This window comes from Oncorhynchus kisutch, linkage group LG12 (assembly GCF_002021735.2).
Source record: "Oncorhynchus kisutch isolate 150728-3 linkage group LG12, Okis_V2, whole genome shotgun sequence".
NCBI lineage: Eukaryota > Metazoa > Chordata > Actinopteri > Salmoniformes > Salmonidae > Oncorhynchus > Oncorhynchus kisutch.
In genome coordinates, this window is record NC_034185.2 from 37955241 (window position 1) to 37974270 (window position 19030).

The following is a 19030-nucleotide window of genomic DNA, read 5'->3' on the forward strand; positions in this document are numbered from 1 at the left end:
GGTGTTTCCTCCGACACTTTGGTGCGGCTGGCTTCCGGGTTAAGCAGGCGGGTGTTAAGTTGCGCGGTTTGGCGGGTCATGTTTCGGGGGACGCTTGACTCGACCTTCGTCTCCCGGGCCCGTTGGGGATCGAAAGATCGAAATTGAAGAGAAAAATGGGGTAAAATCCCCTAAAATAAAATATAAAAAAAAAAAAATAAAGGCAGATTTACCAAACTTTGTGGAGACAAGCGGGACCTCAAGAGTTAACCAACCCTGCAAACGGTTTTGGTATCTCCTTTTTTTTTCAAGAGGGAATTTAGGTATGTTGGAAGCTTGTAGAGCAAGAGATGGAGAGAGGAGAAAGATAGAGAGAGGACTAAGAGAAATTTACATCAACAAGTATCGGCTACGCAAACAATTACAAGGCTAAGGCCTTAGTTGATTCACCTCGACAGTGTCACAGCATTAGAATTAGTAGAAGATAGAACACCAACCCTTTTCCTCTCCTCAAGGAACTTTTTGGTGTTGCTGCTGTTCAACTCTCTAACTCTCCTGTGAAGAGAACGAGAGTGAGATTATAAGATTATAATAATTCATCAAGAAGTACAGATACAGTGTAGGCCCTTTCCTGCAGTCAAATGACCACATCGCCCTCTAGTGGCCTCATGGGTGGAATATCATTAACACATTTTATAATTTCATAATTAATAAACATACTTTTTTAAACGCAGAAAACGCTTTTGTTATATCTCAGTCTTCTGTAATGTATATAAAGTGTAACATTGGGATGCAAACTCATAATTGAATACATTTCAACTCTATATCTGACATGTGTCTTCTTTTTTTAAGCCCATAGCCATGTGTGTGAGGTGTATACTTTGTTTTCAAAGTAGATGTGTTTAAGATTACCAAGAAACACTTTGTGTGACCCTGATTTAGCCCCACTGCAGTAAAAGGATATTAAAGATGAAACCCACAGTAGGGGGAAACATCGCCGCTGTCCGCCCCACGGCAGTTGTTATTGTTTTGTTGACAAAGCAGAGGTGGGGAGCACTGGAGGAGCGTTGGGCAACAAAAAAGAAGAAGAAGAAGACTGCAGTACATATGCTGCTGTTTTATCGCGTGTGCAATGACGTCCGAGGGAGAAGAAAAAAACTGTGTTGGTTGTTTGCAGTAACTTCTTTGCTGTTGTAATATCACAACAGGACGTGGCAGGTTCACCGTTAAGGACTCCATCTTTAAGGGGTGTTCATGGGGGATGCGTAAGACCTACATAGTATATATTCATCCTGACATAACCTACAGGTATTTGCCCAAAATAATGGAAACGCTTGAGTAAACGAGGGATACAAAGTACACTGAACAAAAATATAAACGCAACATGCAACAATGTCAAAGATTTTGACTGAGTTACAGTTCATATAAGGAAATAAGTCAGTTGAAATAACTGAAATAACTGAAATAACTGGCAGCTTCATTAAATAGTACCCGCTAAACACCAGTCTCAACGTCAGCAGTGAAGAGGCGACTCCGAGATGCTGGCCTTCTAGGCAGAGTTGCAAAGAAAAAGCCATATCTCAGAATGGCCAATAAAAAGACACACTGGACATAAAAAGACACTTGACAGATGAACTCTGCCTAGAAGGCCAGCGTCCCGGAGCCGCCTCTTCACTGTTGTCGTTGAGACTGGTGTTTGCGCAAACTGTGGCTAGCTCAAACGCTGACTGCTGCGTCAGTCGAAACTGGACCTTCTAAATAAGCGTTCTAATCCGACGCGCCAGGGACCACTGTAGAATGATCACCTCCGTTTGTTGGAACGCGTGAAAAGGTTCAGACACTTTATGTCGGCGTTTCCTTTATTTTGGCAGTTCCCTGTATATTCTCCATGCAGTATACGTCCGTGAGTGATTAGTTGGCGCGGCAGCGTGACCCACCTCTCCCTCTCGGCCTTGTTCTTGATGGTCTTGTCCTGGCTGATGGCCTTGCTGTTCTCCATGGACGTCTTGGCCTGGTTGGCCCGCATCTCCTTGCTCTGCCTGAGAGGGAATGAGACAACAAGCAAGGCCTGGTAAGGAACCTCATCAAGTACACCTGACAGGGCAAACTCACAGCTCAAAGTGCCCAAGATGGGTTCACATGTCAGATAATTAAGACACTCAAGGACATTCAGGGACATCACGCCTATAAAATAATGCATGCGTGGTGTCCCAAGCCAAATCTCAGAATTTCCCGGTTTGAGCAGTAGGGTCAGTTGTTCTGGCTGTGTGCTACAGGTCGTGGACCAGTTTGAGATTCAGTGTTTACTTTGTGCGCCTTGCACATAGGTGTGCGCGTCTCTCTCTCTCTCTCTCTCACCGTTCGTGGATCAGTTTGAGCGAGAGAGTCTGTTGTTCCTGGACTCCACTCAGTAGTTTCTTGAGGTTTTCACACTGCTGGACCACGTGGATGTCCTTCATATCCTGCTCAATACTGCTGTGGGAGTTGATCATCTCTGACCACTCCTTAGTGTGTTGGGCTGTGATGTCCTTCACCTGTAGGCCACAGGATACACACTTACACCCTAAACACGTATACATTATATCACCTCTTACCACTCCTTAGTGTGCTAGGCTGTAATGTCCTTCTCCTGTAATAAACACGTTACTTAAACACTACACACTAAACACTCCTTTAGTGCGCTACACTGTGATGTCCAACAACATAAACCCAGCAGTACAATCATATACATTCCAATGAGGGAGAACTAGAGTGAAACTGATTCACTTTCTTCCACTGCTCTCCGAGATGTTTGTACGACGGACATTGCACGGTTACCTTGGCCTTGTGGTCTGTGGTCAGGTTCTCCACTTTACTCTCAGTCTCCTTCTTCAACTCCAGACAGTTGTTTTCTCTGTAGGGACGACAGAAAGATACTTGTTAGCTAGGTGAGACATGGTAGAACACATGGTAGGTGAGACATGGTAGAACACATGGTAGGTGAGACATGGTAGAACACATGGTAGGTGAGACATGGTAGAACACATGGTAGGTGAGTCATGGTAGAACACATGGTAGGTGAGACATGGTAGAACATATCCACAACTGATCTCGGTTGAACCCAGAACAAAAAACGGGATTTGGTCCGATACTCAATTGACATAGTCTGTCCACGAGAGAATAATTCACGCCTAATGGCGTTGTGCTGGTGCTAGACATCCCAGAACGAATGTTTAACTTCAATGTCTCTTTCAGCCTTTCATTATCATTGATTGGTTGACTGACTGACTGATTGACTGGTCTTTCAGGTCCTGATATTTACCCTCGTTTCTTGATGGCCTTCTCCAGCAGCTTCTCCTGTGTCTGCTTCTCCTTGTCGTGCAGAGCGATCATCTTGTCCACCTGGGTGCAGTGGGACTTCTGCATGATGGTGCAGTCCTGAGACGAAACGCCACATATTAATGACGATATCAGAACTGAGATAGCTTGGCCCAACCTTTCTTAATCAAGTCATTTAGCATTGCAGTCAGCCAGACCATATAGTTGAGGACTAACACAACATCAGTACAGCATATTAAACTACTGGGTACATGTGTTGTAAAACATCAGTAGAACATATGAAACTACTGGGTACATGTGTTGTAAAACATCAGTAGAACATATGAAACTACTGGGTACATGTGTTGTAAAACATCAGTCAGTATCATAACTGTTATGCAACAGAACAGGCAAATATGGCAGACTGGTTGCTATGGTAAACCCTACAAGAGTTAATCTCTTTTGTGTACGAACCAAAATAGATATTTTTTAAACACACAGGCTGTTGCATGAGACGGGATTTCAGAAGGACAGAGGTATTAGTGATTGAAGTCTAGCTAGTGTGTGTGTGTGTGTGTGAGAGGGGGGGGGGTCATCTTAGCAAGTCTCTGGTGAGATCAAAGAGAAACACTGTCCATCTTAGGCTACATGATGCTGTGTGTGTGCGTGTGTACGTGTATGAATGTGTGTGTGTTTGTGGGGGCAGGGGTCAGGCAACAGTGGATGATGAAAAGAAAGGACCTCTCTCTCTCCATCAATGTGTGGACCTCAGAATGAACGATCTGTCCTGGTCATCGCTCCGGGATCTGTCAACAGAAGAGCTTCCTAAAACATCAACCCACCTTGGCGTGCTTCTTCTTTAAAGAGTTCAGATCTTTCTGCTGCTTCTTAGTCAGTTTAAGGTACGTCTGGGGAGAGGAACAACGGATTATTGGAGCAAGACTGAACTGGCTAAATCAAAAGGACAGCGAGCTAAAAGACACAGACTGTGTGAGGAATGACAGTGCTGCCCCCCCCCCCCCTCTGTTTCTCCTGCAGGACCACGAGCTGATGAGAAACGATCAAACCGCAGAACCACTAGGAAAGGTGCTGTGGAAACCATAGGAACTGTGAGGGTTGTGATTAGAGGTGAGCTAGTCTTACCTTCATCTGTTTCAAGTCATCAATGTTCACATGCGGCACGAGGGTGTTGGTATCTACAAACGAGAGAAATGGAAAACGTCTCAATTGTACCAATGCTTAGGTCTCAGATTGTGTGTGTGCATGTGTGTGTGTGTATGTGTGTATCTGTGTGTGTATATGTGTGTGTATCTGTGTGTGTATCTGCATGTATGTATCTGTGTGTGTGTGTCGTACCCTTCTTGGTCTCCGTGGTGTTGTTCTGGGCAGACTTAGAGGACTGAGCCGGGTCCGAGCTGGTCTGTGGCGTGACGTTGGTCTTCACGTTGGCGTTCACCTTCCCTTTCTTGTCGTTCTTCGAACTCTCGTTTGGCACGTCCGCTATGTCACTCTGGAGAGCGGGAGGGGGAGGAGGAGAGAGAGGGAGGGAGGGGGAGAGAGAGCGGCAGAGAGACAGTCTCAGGACCATGGATGGAAATCTTTCTCACGCACTTTGCAAAAAAGTCAGTATTGCATTTCCATATAGATGTCGAGATTGAGTGATATTTGACCTTTTCACCTAACTCACCCCTAAGAACATTTTCTTATCCAGGGAACTTACAAGTGACATAACTCGGTAGTTACTAAACCAGTAGCCAAAGCAATTCAACATATGCCAACATAAGACATATCCCACACAGTGACGATGTACTGTGTGCGCTGTAGCCAAGAATGGAACAGCTGGCTACAGTGGGTATACAGTACGAGGCTAACAGAATCAATAGTGATGGATCAAACAGGTGTCGGTACCGTTTCAATCCCCAGAGCTCTCATCTGGTCCGCTCTCTTCTCTGCTATGGACAGGAACTTCTTTGGGTCCGACAGGGCGTCCACGATGGCTAGGGAGAAGACAGGATATTCATCAATAAGCTGGACTATACTAGGGCCGGGACGATACCGGGCATCGCGATACTCGTCGGTATCGTGGCGAGGAAAACAAAACACAAAGGGGATTTAACTTCTTTATGTTGTTCTCCAGAGTCACGTGCATTTATTTTCCAAGCTAATATTTGACCGGCAGCAGGTTTTTTAAAGGACCGAAGAGTTCGGTTTACTTCGTGTTTTCAGTTTTGCCATTTGAAAAAAATATCGCGATAACTGGTATCGTCACGGACCTAGACCACACAGGAAAAGACTGGAACGTGCTGTACTTGGAGAAGTCTGATAACTCCAATGGGCTTCCGTCGTGGTTCAAAGTCTAAACACAGTCGATACCCAGAAAGACACACAAAAGAAGACAACATTCTAACATATACCTGGGCAGGTATACGTTTGAGTAGATATTATGGAAAGCCTACTGCAAAAGGCGGAAAATGACGCCGGCTCTATTTGGATACGGAACATTCACGCTGCCCCGGGTTGTCGTCATAACGACTGCCCGGACCATGCCCCTGGGATTGGCTTAACGACTAGTCAATCTTGTGTATCTCCATGCCGGCGTCTGTCTAGAAGTGGCTATTACACTAGCTCTGCTACCATCATCATTTGCTCTGTGTCATTACTTCTGATGTAGAATACACTGTAGGGCAGGGCACCCTGAGGGAAGGAAGGAAGGAGGGAAGGAAGGAAGGAGGGAGGGAGGGAAAAAGGGAAACCCAGTTTGTGCCCTTCCTTCCAGCTCTTCTCCCTCTTTCTTCCTCTTCCTCGCTTTTCTTCCCTACCTCTCCTGCTTTTCTATTTCTCCTCTGTTCACCTCCCTCTCCTGTCTCCCCTCGCTCATCTCCTTCCCTGTTCTCCTCCCTCTCCTGTCTCACCTCCCTCTCGCCTTCCCTGTTCTCCCACTCTCCTCCCTCTCCTGTCTCCCCTCGCTCATCTCCTTCCCTGTTCTCCCACTCTCCTCCCTCTCCTGTCTCCCCTCGCTCATCTCCTTCCCTGTTCTCCCACTCTCCTCCCTCTCCTGTCTCCCCTCGCTCATCTCCTTCCCTGTTCTCCCACTCTCCTCCCTCTCCTGTCTCCCCTCGCCCATCTCCTTCCCTGTTCTCCCACTCTCCTCCCTCTCCTGTCTCCCCTCGCTCATCTCCTTCCCTGTTCTCCCACTCTCCTGTCTCCCCTCGCTCATCTCCTTCCCTGTTCTCCCACTCTCCTCCCTCTCCTGTCTCCCCTCGCTCATCTCCTTCCCTGTTCTCCCACTCTCCTCCCTCTCCTGTCTCCCCTCGCTCATCTCCTTCCCTGTTCTCCCACTCTCCTCCCTCTCCTGTCTCCCCTCGCTCATCTCCTTCCCTGTTCTCCCACTCTCCTGTCTCCCCTCGCTCATCTCCTTCCCTGTTCTCCCACTCTCCTCCCTCTCCTGTCTCCCCTCGCTCATCTCCTTCCCTGTTCTCCCACTCTCCTCCCTCTCCTGTCTCCCCTCGCCCATCTCCTTCCCTGTTCTCCCACTCTCCTCCCTCTCCTGTCTCCCCTCGCTCATCTCCTTCCCTGTTCTCCCACTCTCCTCCATCTCCTGTCTCCCCTTGCTCATCTCCTTCCCTGTTCTCCCACTCTCCTCCCTCTGCTGTCTCCCCTCGCTCATCTCCTTCCCTGTTCTCCCACTCTCCTCCCTCTCCTGTCTCCCCTCGCTCATCTCCTTCCCTGTTCTCCCACCCTCCTCCCTCTCCTGTCTCCCCTCGCTCATATCCTTCCCTGTTCTCCCACTCTCCTCCCTCTCCTGTCTCCCCTCGCTCATCTCCTTCCCTGTTCTCCCACTCTCCTCCCTCTCCTGTCTCCCCTCGCTCATCTCCTTCCCTGTTCTCCCACTCTCCTCCCTCTCCTGTCTCCCCTCGCCCATCTCCTTCCCTGTTCTCCCACTCTCCTCCCTCTCCTGTCTCCCCTCGCTCATCTCCTTCCCTGTTCTCCCACTCTCCTCCCTCTCCTGTCTCCCCTCGCTCATCTCCTTCCCTGTTCTCCCACTCTCCTCCCTCTCCTGTCTCCCCTCGCTCATCTCCTTCCCTGTTCTCCCACTCTCCTCCCTCTCCTGTCTCCCCTCGCTCATCTCCTTCCCTGTTCTCCCACTCTCCTCCCTCTCCTGTCTCCCCTCGCTCATCTCCTTCCCTGTTCTCCCACTCTCTCCTCCCTCTCCTGTCTCCCCTCGCCCATCTCCTTCCCTGTTCTCCCACTCTCCTCCCTCTCCTGTCTCCCCTCGCTCATCTCCTTCCCTGTTCTCCCACTCTCCTCCCTCTCCTGTCTCCCCTCGCTCATCTCCTTCCCTGTTCTCCCACTCTCCTCCCTCTCCTGTCTCCCCTCGCTCATCTCCTTCCCTGTTCCTCCCACTCTCCTCCCTCTCCTGTCTCCCCTCGCTCATCTCCTTCCCTGTTCTCCCACTCTCCTCCCTCTCCTGTCTCCCCTCGCTCATCTCCTTCCCTGTTCTCCCACTCTCCTCCCTCTCCTGTCTCCCCTCGCTCATCTCCTTCCCTGTTCTCCCACTCTCCTCCCTCTCCTGTCTCCCCTCGCTCATCTCCTTCCCTGTTCTCCCACTCTCCTGTCTCCCCTCCCTCTCGCCTTCCCTGTTCTCCCACTCTCCTCCCTCTCCCGTCTCCCCTCGCTCTTGCCTTCCCTGTTCTCCCACTCTCCTCCCTCTCTCCCGTCTCCCAAGGCTCTCGCCTTCCCTGTTCTCCCACTCTCCTCCCTCTCCCGTCTCCCCTCGCTCTCGCCTTCCCTGTTCTCCCACTCTCCTCCCTCTCCTGTCCTCCCTCCCTCCCTCTCTCATTCCCTGTTCTCCCACTCTCCTCCCTCTCCTGTCTCCCCTCCCTCTCGCCTTCCCCTGTTCCCCCACTCTCCTCCCTCTCCTGTCTCCCCTCCCTCTCGCCTTCCCTGTTCTCCCACTCTCCTCCCTCTCCTGTCTCCCCTCGCTCATCTCCTTCCCTGTTCTCCCACTCTCCTCCCTCTCCTGTCTCCCCTCCCTCTCGCCTTCCCTGTTCTCCCACCTCTCCTCCCTCTCCTGTCTCCCCTCGCTCATCTCCTTCCCTGTTCTCCCACTCACCTCCCTCTCCTGACTCCCCTCCCTCTCGCCTTCCCTGTTCTCCCCACTCCTCCCTCCCTCTCCTGTCTCCCCTCGCTCATCTCCTTCCCTGTTCTCCCCACTCTCCTCCCTCTCCTGTCTCCCCTCCCTCTCGCCTTCCCTGTTTCTCCCACTCTCCTCCTCTCCTGTCTCCCCTCCCTCTCGCCTCCCTGTCTCCCACTCTCCTCCCTCTCCTGTCTCCCTCCCTCTCCTCGCCTTCCCTGTTCTTCCACTCTCCTCCCTCTCCTGTCTCCCCTCCCTCTCGCCTTCCTGTTCTCCCCACTCTCCTCCCTCTCCTGTCTCTCCCCCTCTCCGCCTTCCCCTGTTCTCCCACTCTCCTCCCTCTCCTGTCTCCCCCTCCCCTCTCGCCTTCCCCTTTCTCCCACTCCTCCTCCCTCTCATGTCTCCCCTCCCTCTCGCCTTCCTGTTCTCCGACTCTCCTCCCTCTCCTGTCTCCCCTCGCTCATCTCCTTCCCTGTTCTCCCACTCTCCTCCCTCTTCTGTCTCCCCTCCCTCTCTCCTTCCCTGTTCTCCCACTCTCCTCCTCTCTCCTGTCTCCCCTCCCTCTCTCCTTCCCTGTTCTCTCCGCCTCCTCTCCTCCCTCTCCTGTCTCCCTCCCCTCTCGCCTTCCCTGTTCTCCCACTCTCCGCCCTCTCCTGTTCTCCCCTCCCTCGCGCCTTCCCTGTTCTCCCACTCTCCTCCCTCTCCTGTCTCCCCTCGCTCATCTCCTTCCCTGTTCTCCCACTCTCCTCCCTCTCCTGTCTCCCCTCCCTCTCGCCTTCCCTGTTCTCCCACTCTCCTCCCTCTCCTGTCTCCCCTCGCTCATCTCCTTCCCTGTTCTCCCACTCTCCTCCTCCCTCTCCTGTCTCCCCTCCCTCTCGCCTTCCCTGTTCTCCCACTCTCCTCCCTCTCCTGTCTCCCCTCCCGCTCGCCTTCCCTGTTCTCCCACTCTCCTCCCTCTCCTGTCTCCCCTCGCTCATCTCCTTCCTGTTCTCCCACTCTCCTCCCTCTCCTGTCTCCCCTCGCTCATCTGCTTCCCTTGTTCTCTCCCCTCTTCCTCCCTCTTCTGTCTCCCCCTCCCTCTCTCCTTCCCTGTTCTCCCACTCTCCTCCCTCTCCTGTCTCCCCTCCCTCTCGCCTTCCCTGTTCTCCCACTCTCCTCCCTCTCCTGTCTCCCCTCCCTCTCGCCTTCCCTGTTCTCCTCCCCACTCTCCTCCCTCTCCTGTCTCCCCTCGCTCATCTCCTTCCCTGTTCTCCCACTCTCCTCCCTCTCCTGTCTCCCCTCCCTCTCGCCTTCCCTTTTCTCCCACTCTCCTCCCTCTCCTGTCTCCCCTCGCTCATCTCCTTCCCTGTTCTCCCACTCGCCTCCCTCTCCTGTCTCCCCTCGCCGATCTCCTTCCCTGTTCTCCCACTCTCCTCCCTCTCCTGTCTCCCCTCGCTCATCTCCTTCCCTGTTCTCCCACTCTCCTCCCTCTCCTGTCTCCCCTCGCTCACCTCCTTCCCTGTTCTCCCACTCTCCTCCCTCTCCTGTCTCCCCTCGCTCATCTCCTTCCCTGTTCTCCAACTCTCCTGTCTCCCCTCGCTCATCTCCCTTCCCTGTTCTCCCACTCTCCTCCCTCTCCTGTCTCCCCTCCCTCCCTCTCTCTCCTTCCCTGTTCTCCCACTCTCCTCCCTCTCCTGTCTCCCCTCTCTCATCTCCTTCCCTCGCTCATCTCCTTCCCTGTTCTCCCACTCTCCTCCCTCTCCTGTCTCCCCCTCGCTCATCTCCTTTCCTGTTATCCCACTCACCTCCCTCTCCTGTCTCCCCTCGCTCATCTCCTTCCCTGTTCTCCCACTCTCTCCTCCCTCTCCTGTCTCCCCTCGCTCATCTCCTTTCCCGTTCTCCCACTCTCCTCCCTCTCCTGTCTCCCCTCGCTCATCTCCTTCCCCCGTTCTCCCACTCTCCTCCCTCTCCTGTCTCCCTCGCTCATCTCCTTCCCTGTTCTCCCACTCTCCTCCCTCTCCTGTCTCCCCTCCCTCTCTCCTTCCCTGTTCTCCCACTCTCCTCCCTCTCCCGTCTCCCCTCGCTCTCGCCTTCCCTGTTCTTCCACTCTCCTGTCTCCCCTCGCTCATCTCCTTTCCTGTTCTCCCACTCTCCTCCCTCAACATGTCCTCCCCTCGGCTCATCTCCTTTCCTGTTCTCCCCACTCTCCTCCCTCATCCTGTCTCCCCTCGCTCATCTCCTTCCCTGTTCTCCCACTCTCCTCCCTCTCCTGTCTCCCCTCGCTCATCTCCTTCCTGTTCTCCCACCTCTCCTCCCTCTCCTGTCTCCCCTCGCTCATCTCCTTCCCTGTTCTCCCACTCTCCTCCTCCCTCTCCTGTCTCCCCTCGCTCATCTCCTTCCCTGTTCTCCCACTCTCCTGTCTCTCCTTGTCTCCCCTCCCTCTCGCCTTCCCTGTTCTCCCACTCTCCTGTCATCCCCTCCCTCTCGCCTTCCCTGTTCTCCCACTCTCCTCCCTCTCCCCGTCTCCCCTCGCGTCTCCGCCTTCCCTGTTCTCCCACTCTCCTCCCTCCTCCCGTCTCCCCATCCGCTCTCGCTCTTCCCTTCCTGTTCTTTTCCACTCTCCTGTCTCCCCTCGCTCATCTCCTTTCCTGTTCTCCCACTCTCCTCCCTCTCCTGTCTCCCCTCGCTCATCTCCTTTCCTGTTCCCACTCTCCCTCCCTCTCCGTCTCCCCTCGCTCATCTCCTTCCCTGTTCTCCCACTCTCCTCCCTCTCCTGTCTCCCCTCGCTCATCTCCTTCCTGTTCTCCCACTCTCCTCCCTCTCCTGTNCCTGTTCTCCACTCTCCTCCCTCTCCTCCTGCTCCCTCTCTCCTTCCCTGTTCTCCCACTCTCCTCCCTCCTGTCTCCCCTCGCTCATCTCCTTCCCTGTTCTCCCACTCTCCTCCCTCTCCTGTCTCCCCTCGCTCATCTCCTTCCCTGTTCTCCCACTCTCCTCCCTCTCCTGTCTCCCCTCCCTCTCGCCTTCCTGTTCTCCCACTCTCCTCCCTCTCCTGTCTCCCTCCCTTCTCCTTCCCTGTTCTCCATCTCCTCCTCTCCTGTCTCCCCTCCCTCCTCCTTCCCTGTCTCCCACTCTCTCCCTCTCCTGTTCTCCCCTCCTCATCTCCTTCCCTGTTCTCCCACTCTCCTCCCTCTCCTGTCTCCCTCGCTCATCTCCTTCCCTGTTCTCCCACCTCTCCTCCCTCTCCTGTCTCCCCTCGCTCATCTCCTTCCCTGTTCTCCCACTCTCCTCCCTCTCCTGTCTCCCCTCGCTCATCTCCTTCCCTGTTCTCCCACTCTCCTCCCTCTCCTGTCTCCCTCGCTCATCTCCTTCCCTGTTCTCCCACTCTCCTCTCTCCTGTCTCCCCTCGCTCATCTCCTTTCCTGTTCTCCCACTCTCCTCCCTCTCCTGTCTCCCCTCGCTCATCTCCTTCCCTGTTCTCCCACTCTCCTCCCTCTCCTGTCTCCCCTCTCTCATCTCCTTCCTGTTCTCCCACTCTCCTCCCTCTCCTGTCTCCCCTCCCTCTCTCCTTCCCTGTTCTCCCACTCTCCTCCCTCTCCTGTCTCCCCTCTCTCATCTCCTTCCCTCGCTCATCTCCTTCCCTGTTCTCCCACTCTCCTCCCTCTCTCTGTCTCCCCTCGCTCATCTCCTGCCCTGTTCTCACCACTCTCCTCTCGCCTCTCCCTCCTCCTCTCCTTCTCTCCCCTCGCTCACTCCTTCCCTGTTCTCCCACACTCTCCTCCCTCTCCGGTCTCCCCTCGCTCACTCCTTGCCCTGTTCCTCCCACGTCTCCTCCCTCTCCTGTCTCCCCCGGCTCATCTCCTTCCCTGTTCTCTCCTCCTCCTCCCCACCTCCTGTCTCTCCTGTCTCCCCCTCGCTCATCTCCTTCCGTTCTCCCACTCGTCATGTCGTCTCCCCTCTCTCAGCTCCTTCCTCCGGCGTGTTCTCCGCCACTCTCCTCCCTCTCCTTCTCCCTCCTCTCCGGCCTGTCCCTGTTTCCCACTCTCCTTCCCTCTCCTTCTCCCTCCCTCTCTCCTTCCCTGTTCTCCACTCTCCTCCCTCTCCTGTCTCCACTCCCTCCGCTCGCCTTCCGTTCCATCCCACTCTCCTTCTATCCCCTCGCTCATCTTCTCCTTCCTGTTCTCCCACTCTCCTCCCTCTATCACTGTCTCCCTCGCTCATCCCCTCCTTTTCTCCCACGCCCCCTCCCTTCTCCTCTCCCCTCGCTCATCTCCTTCCCTCCCTGTTCTCCCCTCTCCTCCCTCTCCTGTCTCCCCTCGCCATCTCCTTCCCTGTTCTCCCACTCTCCTCCCTCTCCTGTCTCCCCTCGCTCATCTCCTCCCTGTTCTCCACTCTCCTCCCTCTCCTGTCTCCCCTCGCTCATCTCCTTCCCTGTTCTCCCACTCTCCTCCTCTCCTGTCTCCCCTCCGCTCATCTCCTTCCCTGTTCTCGCCACTCTTTTTCCCCCCCCCCCTCCTCTCCTGTCTCCCCTCCCTCTCGCCTTCCCTGTTCTCCCACTCTCCTCCCTCTCCTGTCTCCCCTCCCTCTCGCCTTCCCTGTTCTCCCACTCTCCTCCCTCTCCTGTCTCCCCTCCCTCTCGCCTTCCCTGTTCTCCCACTCTCCTCCCTCTCCTGTCTCCCCCTCTCGCCTTCCCTGTTCTCCCACTCTCCTCCTTCTCCTGTCTCCCCTCCCTCTCGCCTTCCCTGTTCTCCCACTCTCCTCCCTCTCCTGTCTCCCTCCTCTCGCCTTCCTGTTCTCCCACTCTCCTCCCTCTCCTGTCTCCCCTCGCTCATCTCTTCCCTGTTCTCCCACTCTCCTCCCTCTCTGTCTCCCCTCCCTCTCCGCTCATTCCCTGGTCTCTGCTCCCACTCTTCTCCCTCTCCTGTCTCCCCTCCCCTCTCTCCTTCCCCTGTTCTCCCACTCTCTCCTCCCTTCCTGTCTCCCTCCCCTCTCGCCTTCCCCTGTATCTCCCAGCTCTCCTCCCTCTCCCTGTCCTCCCCTCGCTCATCTCACTTCCCTGTTCTCTCTCCACTCTTCCTCCCTCTCCTGTCCTCCCCTCCCTCATCTCCTTCCCGTGGTCTCCCACTCTCCTGTCTTCTCCCCTCGCTCATCTCCTTCCCTTTTCTCCCACTCTCTCCTCCTCTCTCCTGTCTCCCCTCGCTCATCTCCTTCCCGTGCTCCTCCCACTCTCCTCCCTCTCCTGTCTCCCCTCGGCTCATCTCCTTCCCTGTTCTCCCACTCTCCTCCCTCTCCTGTCTCCCCTCGCTCATCTCCTTCCCTGTTCTTCCCACTCTCCTCCCTCTCCTGTCTCCCCTCGCTCTCTCCTTCCCTGTTCTCCCACTCTCCTCCCTCTCCTGTCTCCCCTCGCTCATCTCCTTCCCTGTTCTCCCACTCCCTCCTCTCCTGTCTCCCCTCGCTCATCTCCTCCCTGTTCTCCCACTCTCCTCCCTCTCCTGTCTCCCCTCGCTCATCTCCTTCCCTGTTCTCCCACTCTCCTCCCTCTCCTGTCTCCCCTCGCTCATCTCCTTCCCTGTTCTCCCACTCTCCTCCCTCTCCTGTCTCCCCTCGCTCATCTCCTTCCCTGTTCTCCCCTCTCCTCCCTCTCCCGTCTCCTCGCTCATCTCCTTCCCTGTTCTCCCACTCTCCTCCCTCCTCCCTCTCTCCTCTCCGTTCCCCCTCTCTCATCTCCTTCCCTGTTCTCCCACTCTCCTCTCCGTCTCCCCTCTCTCATCTCCTTCCCTGTTCTCCCACTCTCCTCCCTCTCCTTCCCTCTCTCATCTCCTTCCCTGTTCTCCCACTCTCCTCCCTCTCCTCTCCTCTCCGTCTCCCCCTCTCATCTCCTTCCCTGTTCTCCCACTCTCCTCCCTCTCCTGTCTCCCCTCGCTCATCTCCTTCCCTGTTCTCCCCACTCTCCTCCCTCTCGCCCGTCTCCCTCGCTCATCTCCTTCCCTGTCTCCCACTCTCACTCCCTCTCCTTCTCCGTCCCTCCCCTCTCTCCATCTCCTTCCCTGTTCTCCCACTCTCCTCTCCGTCTCCCTCTCTCATCTCCTTCCCTGTTCTCCCACTCTCCTCCCTCTCCTTCCCTATCTCATTCTCCTTCCCTGTTCTCCCCTCCTCTCGTCTCCCCTCTCTCTCTCCTTCCCTGTTCTCCCACTCTCCTCCCTCTCCTTCCCTATCTCATCTCCTTCCTGTTCTCCCACCTCTCCTCCTCTCCTCTCCTCTCCGTCTCCCCTCTCTCATCTCCTTCCCTGTTCTCCCCTCTCCTCCCTCTCCTGTCTCCCCTCGCTCCTCTCCTTCTCTGTTCTCCCACTCTCCTCCCTCTCCTGTCTCCCCTCGCTCATCTCCTTCCCTGTTCTCCCACTCTCCTCTCCTCTCCGTCTCCCCTCTCTCATCTCCTTCCCTCTCTCATCTCCTTCCCTGTTCTCCCACTCTCCTCCCTCTCCTCTCCGTCTCCCCTCTCTGCATCTCCTTCCCCGTTCTCCCAACTCTCCTCCCTCTCCTCTCCTCTCTGTCTCCCTCTCTCATCTCCTTCCCCTCTTCATCTCCTTTCCTGTATCTCCCACTCTCCTCCCTCTCCTGTTCTCCCCTCGCTCATCTCCTTCACCTCCTCTCATCTCCTTCCCTGTTCTCCGACTCTCCTCCCTCTCCTCTCCCCGTCTCCCCTCTCTCATCTCCTTCCCTCTCCCCAGATCCTTCTGCATCCACTTCAGTATCTACTATGAATACATTGAATGCACATATAAATTGGACCTTGTGTGTGTGTGGTATGAAAGAGATAGACAAAGGACCAGCTGAGGAAGGGACAATGGAAGCTCATATTCCCAGCCCATGCACACGCACACACACACGCACACACGGAGGTCCATTCCGTATGGGCTAATACGGTCTCCATACTCAAGTGTTAATAACTGCATAATATAGATGTCAATAATGTTCAGTAGCACACATCTGTATTGTATTTAGGCCAATAGGGGTTCACTCACACACACACACGCACACACACACACACACGTTCTATCCTCGTGGGGACCTACAATTAATTTACATTCAAATCCTATTTTCCATAACCCCTAACCCTTACCAAAACCCTAACCCGTAACCCGTAACCCTTACCATAACCCTAACCCGTAATCCTAAACCTAACCATAACCCTTACCATAACCCTAACCATAACCCGTAACCCTAAACCTAACCCTTACCATAACCCTAACCCTTACCATAACCCTAACCGTAACCCTAAACCTAACCATAACCCTAACCCGTAACCCTAACCCTTACCACAACCCTAACCCGTAACCCTAAACCTAACCATAACCCTTACCATAACCTAACCCGTAACCCTAAACCTAACCATAACCCTAACCCTTACCATAACCCTAAACCTAACCATAACCTAACCCGTAACCCTAAACCTAACCATAACCCTAACCCTTACCCTAACCCGTAACCCTAAACCTAACCATAACCCCAACCTTACCATAACCCGTAACCATAACCCTAACCATAACCCTAACCCGTAACCCTAAACCTAACCCGTTACCCTAAACCTAACCATAACCCTAACCCTTACCATAACCCTAACCATAACCCTAACCATAACCCTAACCCGTAACCCTAAACCTAACCCGTTACCCTAAACCTAACCCCTAAGCTTAAAATAGCTTTTGTCCTAATGGGGATGTGGGAAAAGTCCCCACGAGGGAGAATTTTCCTTATTTTACTATCCTTGTGTGGGCATTTGAGGAGTTTAGGTCCCCAGAAAGATAGAACACACACACACCCACAGCGTCTTCTGCCCCTAACCTACGTCTGTGTATTAGCAAGGGAGTGTGTGTCAGGTGTGTCTCCTCACCTCCGAAGCCTTCGGTACGTAGGTCTTGAGTACTATGTTACAGAAGACGGTGGGTAAAGACAGAGGCTTGTTCCCTTCGTTGCGTAGAGAATGTGTCTGTATCCTGCCTGTAGACCCTCCAACGGTAGAATCCTCTGACCTATCAGCTTATTATTGTCATCATACACAGCTATGCGCAGCACAGCCAGGTCTGGTAAAATCACCTGGGTGAGAGAGAGGAGGGGAGAGCGAGGGAGAGGGGAGAGAGAGGTGAGGGGAGAGAGAGGTGAGGGGAGAGAGAGGGGGAGGGGAGAGAGGTGAGGGGAGAGAGGAGAGAGGGGAGGGGAGAGAGGGAGAGGGGAGAGAGGGGGAGAGAGGGGAGAGAGGGAGAGGGGAGAGAGAGAGGAGGGGAGAGAGAGGGAGAGTGGAGAGAGAGAGGAGGGGAGAGAGAGGGAGAGTGGAGAGAGAGAGGAGGGGAGAGAGAGGGAGAGTGGAGAGAGAGAGGGAGGGAGAGAGGGGGAGGGAGAGAGAGGTGAGGGGGAGAGAGAGGGAGAGTGGAGAGAGATAGGAGGGAGAGAGAGGGAGAGTGGAGAGAGATAGGAGGGGAGAGAGAGGGAGAGTGGAGAGAGATAGGAGGGGAGAGAGAGGGAGAGTGGAGAGAGAGAGGAGGGGAGAGAGAGGGGGAGGGGGAGAGAGGGGAGGGGAGAGAGAGGTGAGGGGGAGAGAGAGGGAGAGGGGAGAGAGAGGGAGAGGGGAGAGAGGGGGAGAGAGAGGAGGGGAGAAGAGAGAGAGGAGGGGAGAGAGAGAGAGGGAGAGAGGGGGAGGAGGAGAGAGAGGGAGAGGGGAGAGAGAGGGAAAGGGGAGAGAGAGGAAAGGGGAGAGAGAGGGAAAGGGGAGAGAGAGGGAAAGGGGAGAGAGAGGGAGAGAGGGAGAGGGGAGAGAGAGGGAAAGGGGAGAGAGAGGGAGAGTGGAGAGGAGGAGGGGAGTGAGAGGGAGAGGGAGAGAGAGGGAAAGGGGAGAGAGAGGGAAAGGGGAGAGAGAGGAGAGAGGGAGTTCAGATGAATTCCACTAGAATGAGTCAAAGTATATACAGTAGAAACATATTATGAGGACTGGATTTTCATTCAGCACTTTATATAAGACACACACACACACACACAACACACACACACACACACACACACGTGAATGAACACACAGTGTGAGAGAAATTCGCAGACGGATACAGAACAAAGATGATAATAATATATACCCAGCAGTGATGATAACATACTGTAGCTAGGCTTTATACTGTATATGTTAGAACAATAGCCCATAGACAAGGACATTACAGAACCATCAACTCATCAGCAAGCAGGGAATGGGTGTGTGTGTGTGTGTGTGTGCTCGTAGAATGGCCTTGCATTTGGAGATAAGAGAAGAGCGAGGGGAAGAGAGGGATGAATAATAATGGAAGGAGAGAGGAGGTGAGAGATAAAGGAGAAGAACAGTCAGGAAATGGATATAACCTGTGTGTGTGTGTGTGTGTGTGTCTGTCTATGTGTGTGTGCATGTCTAAACATGTGGAATTGTCTGTGTATAAGTACGTGCAACTCTGAATGTATTTTCCAGCACCGTGTGAGATGGCCCTCCTGATGACAGTGTGTGTGTGTGTGTGTGTGTGTGTGTGTGTACGTCTCCCGAAGCACTGCGGCAGCAGGCTGTGATTGATGGTGTGTGTTGGAGCTGGAGTCACAGTCATGGCTGAGAGACTTCTTATTCTGCTGAGAGCAGCACTATCACACACACACACACACCCCGCGCACGACCAGCCAGTCTCCCCCCTCACATTCGTACCCCCCCCCCCCCCCCCCCCCCCCCGTTCTATTGTTCTCCACGTCCTTCTTGCTCTCCTTTTCCATTCTACCGTACTCCTTTAATCTTTCTTTCCCCTTTTCTTTCTTTTCCTTCTCTCCCTTTCTCCCTGTTTCGCTCCTTTACCCTCCTACTCTCTCTCTCTCTCATCCCCATTCTGTCGCTCAGTGCACTGTATATCTGTACCCTTCTCTCCCTTTCTCCCTGTTTCGCTCCTTTACCCTCCTACTCTCTCTCTCTCTCTCTCTCATCCCCATTCTGTCGCTCAGTGCACTGTATATCTGTACCCTTCTCTCCCTTTCTCCCTGGTTCGCTCCTTTACCCTCCTACTCTCTCTCTCTCTCATCCCCATTCTGTCGCTCAGTGCACTGTATATCTGTACCCTTCTCTCCCTTTCTCCCTGGTTCGCTCCTTTACCCTCCTACTCTCTCTCTCTCTCATCCCCATTCTGTCGCTCAGTGCACTGTATATCTGTACCCTTCTCTCCCTTTCTCCCTGTTTCGCTCCTTTACCCTCCTACTCTCTCTCTCTCTCTCTCTCATCCCCATTCTGTCGCTCAGTGCACTGTATATCTGTACCCTTCTCTCCCTTTCTCCCTGGTTCGCTCCTTTACCCTCCTACTCTCTCTCTCTCTCTCATCCCCATTCTGTCGCTCAGTGCACTGTATATCTGTACCCTTCTCTCCCTTTCTCCCTGTTTCGCTCCTTTACCCTCCTACTCTCTCTCTCTCTCTCTCTCTCTCATCCCCATTCTGTCGCTCAGTGCACTGTATATCTGTACCCTTCTCTCCCTTTCTCCCTGGTTCGCTCCTTTACCCTCCTACTCTCTCTCTCTCTCATCCCCATTCTGTCGCTCAGTGCACTGTATATCTGTACCCTTCTCTCCCTTTCTCCCTGGTTCGCTCCTTTACCCTCCTACTC

At 53.9% G+C, this 19030-nt stretch overlaps 1 protein-coding gene across 1 annotated transcript in view; it reads right to left on the reverse strand.

Annotated features, from left to right (window-relative positions):
• The window catches only part of LOC109900392 (1-phosphatidylinositol 4,5-bisphosphate phosphodiesterase beta-4), a 162647-nt gene that overhangs the window by 10711 nt on the left and 132906 nt on the right, over positions 1-19030 (reverse strand). The window contains 12 exon segments of the mRNA XM_031837514.1: positions 477-534; positions 1917-2018; positions 2338-2513; positions 2797-2872; positions 3281-3396; positions 4119-4184; positions 4420-4472; positions 4633-4786; positions 5185-5273; positions 16278-16289; positions 16292-16369; positions 16372-16480. Of these exon segments, the coding sequence (XP_031693374.1) occupies positions 477-534; positions 1917-2018; positions 2338-2513; positions 2797-2872; positions 3281-3396; positions 4119-4184; positions 4420-4472; positions 4633-4786; positions 5185-5273; positions 16278-16289; positions 16292-16369; positions 16372-16480 (1089 nt within the window).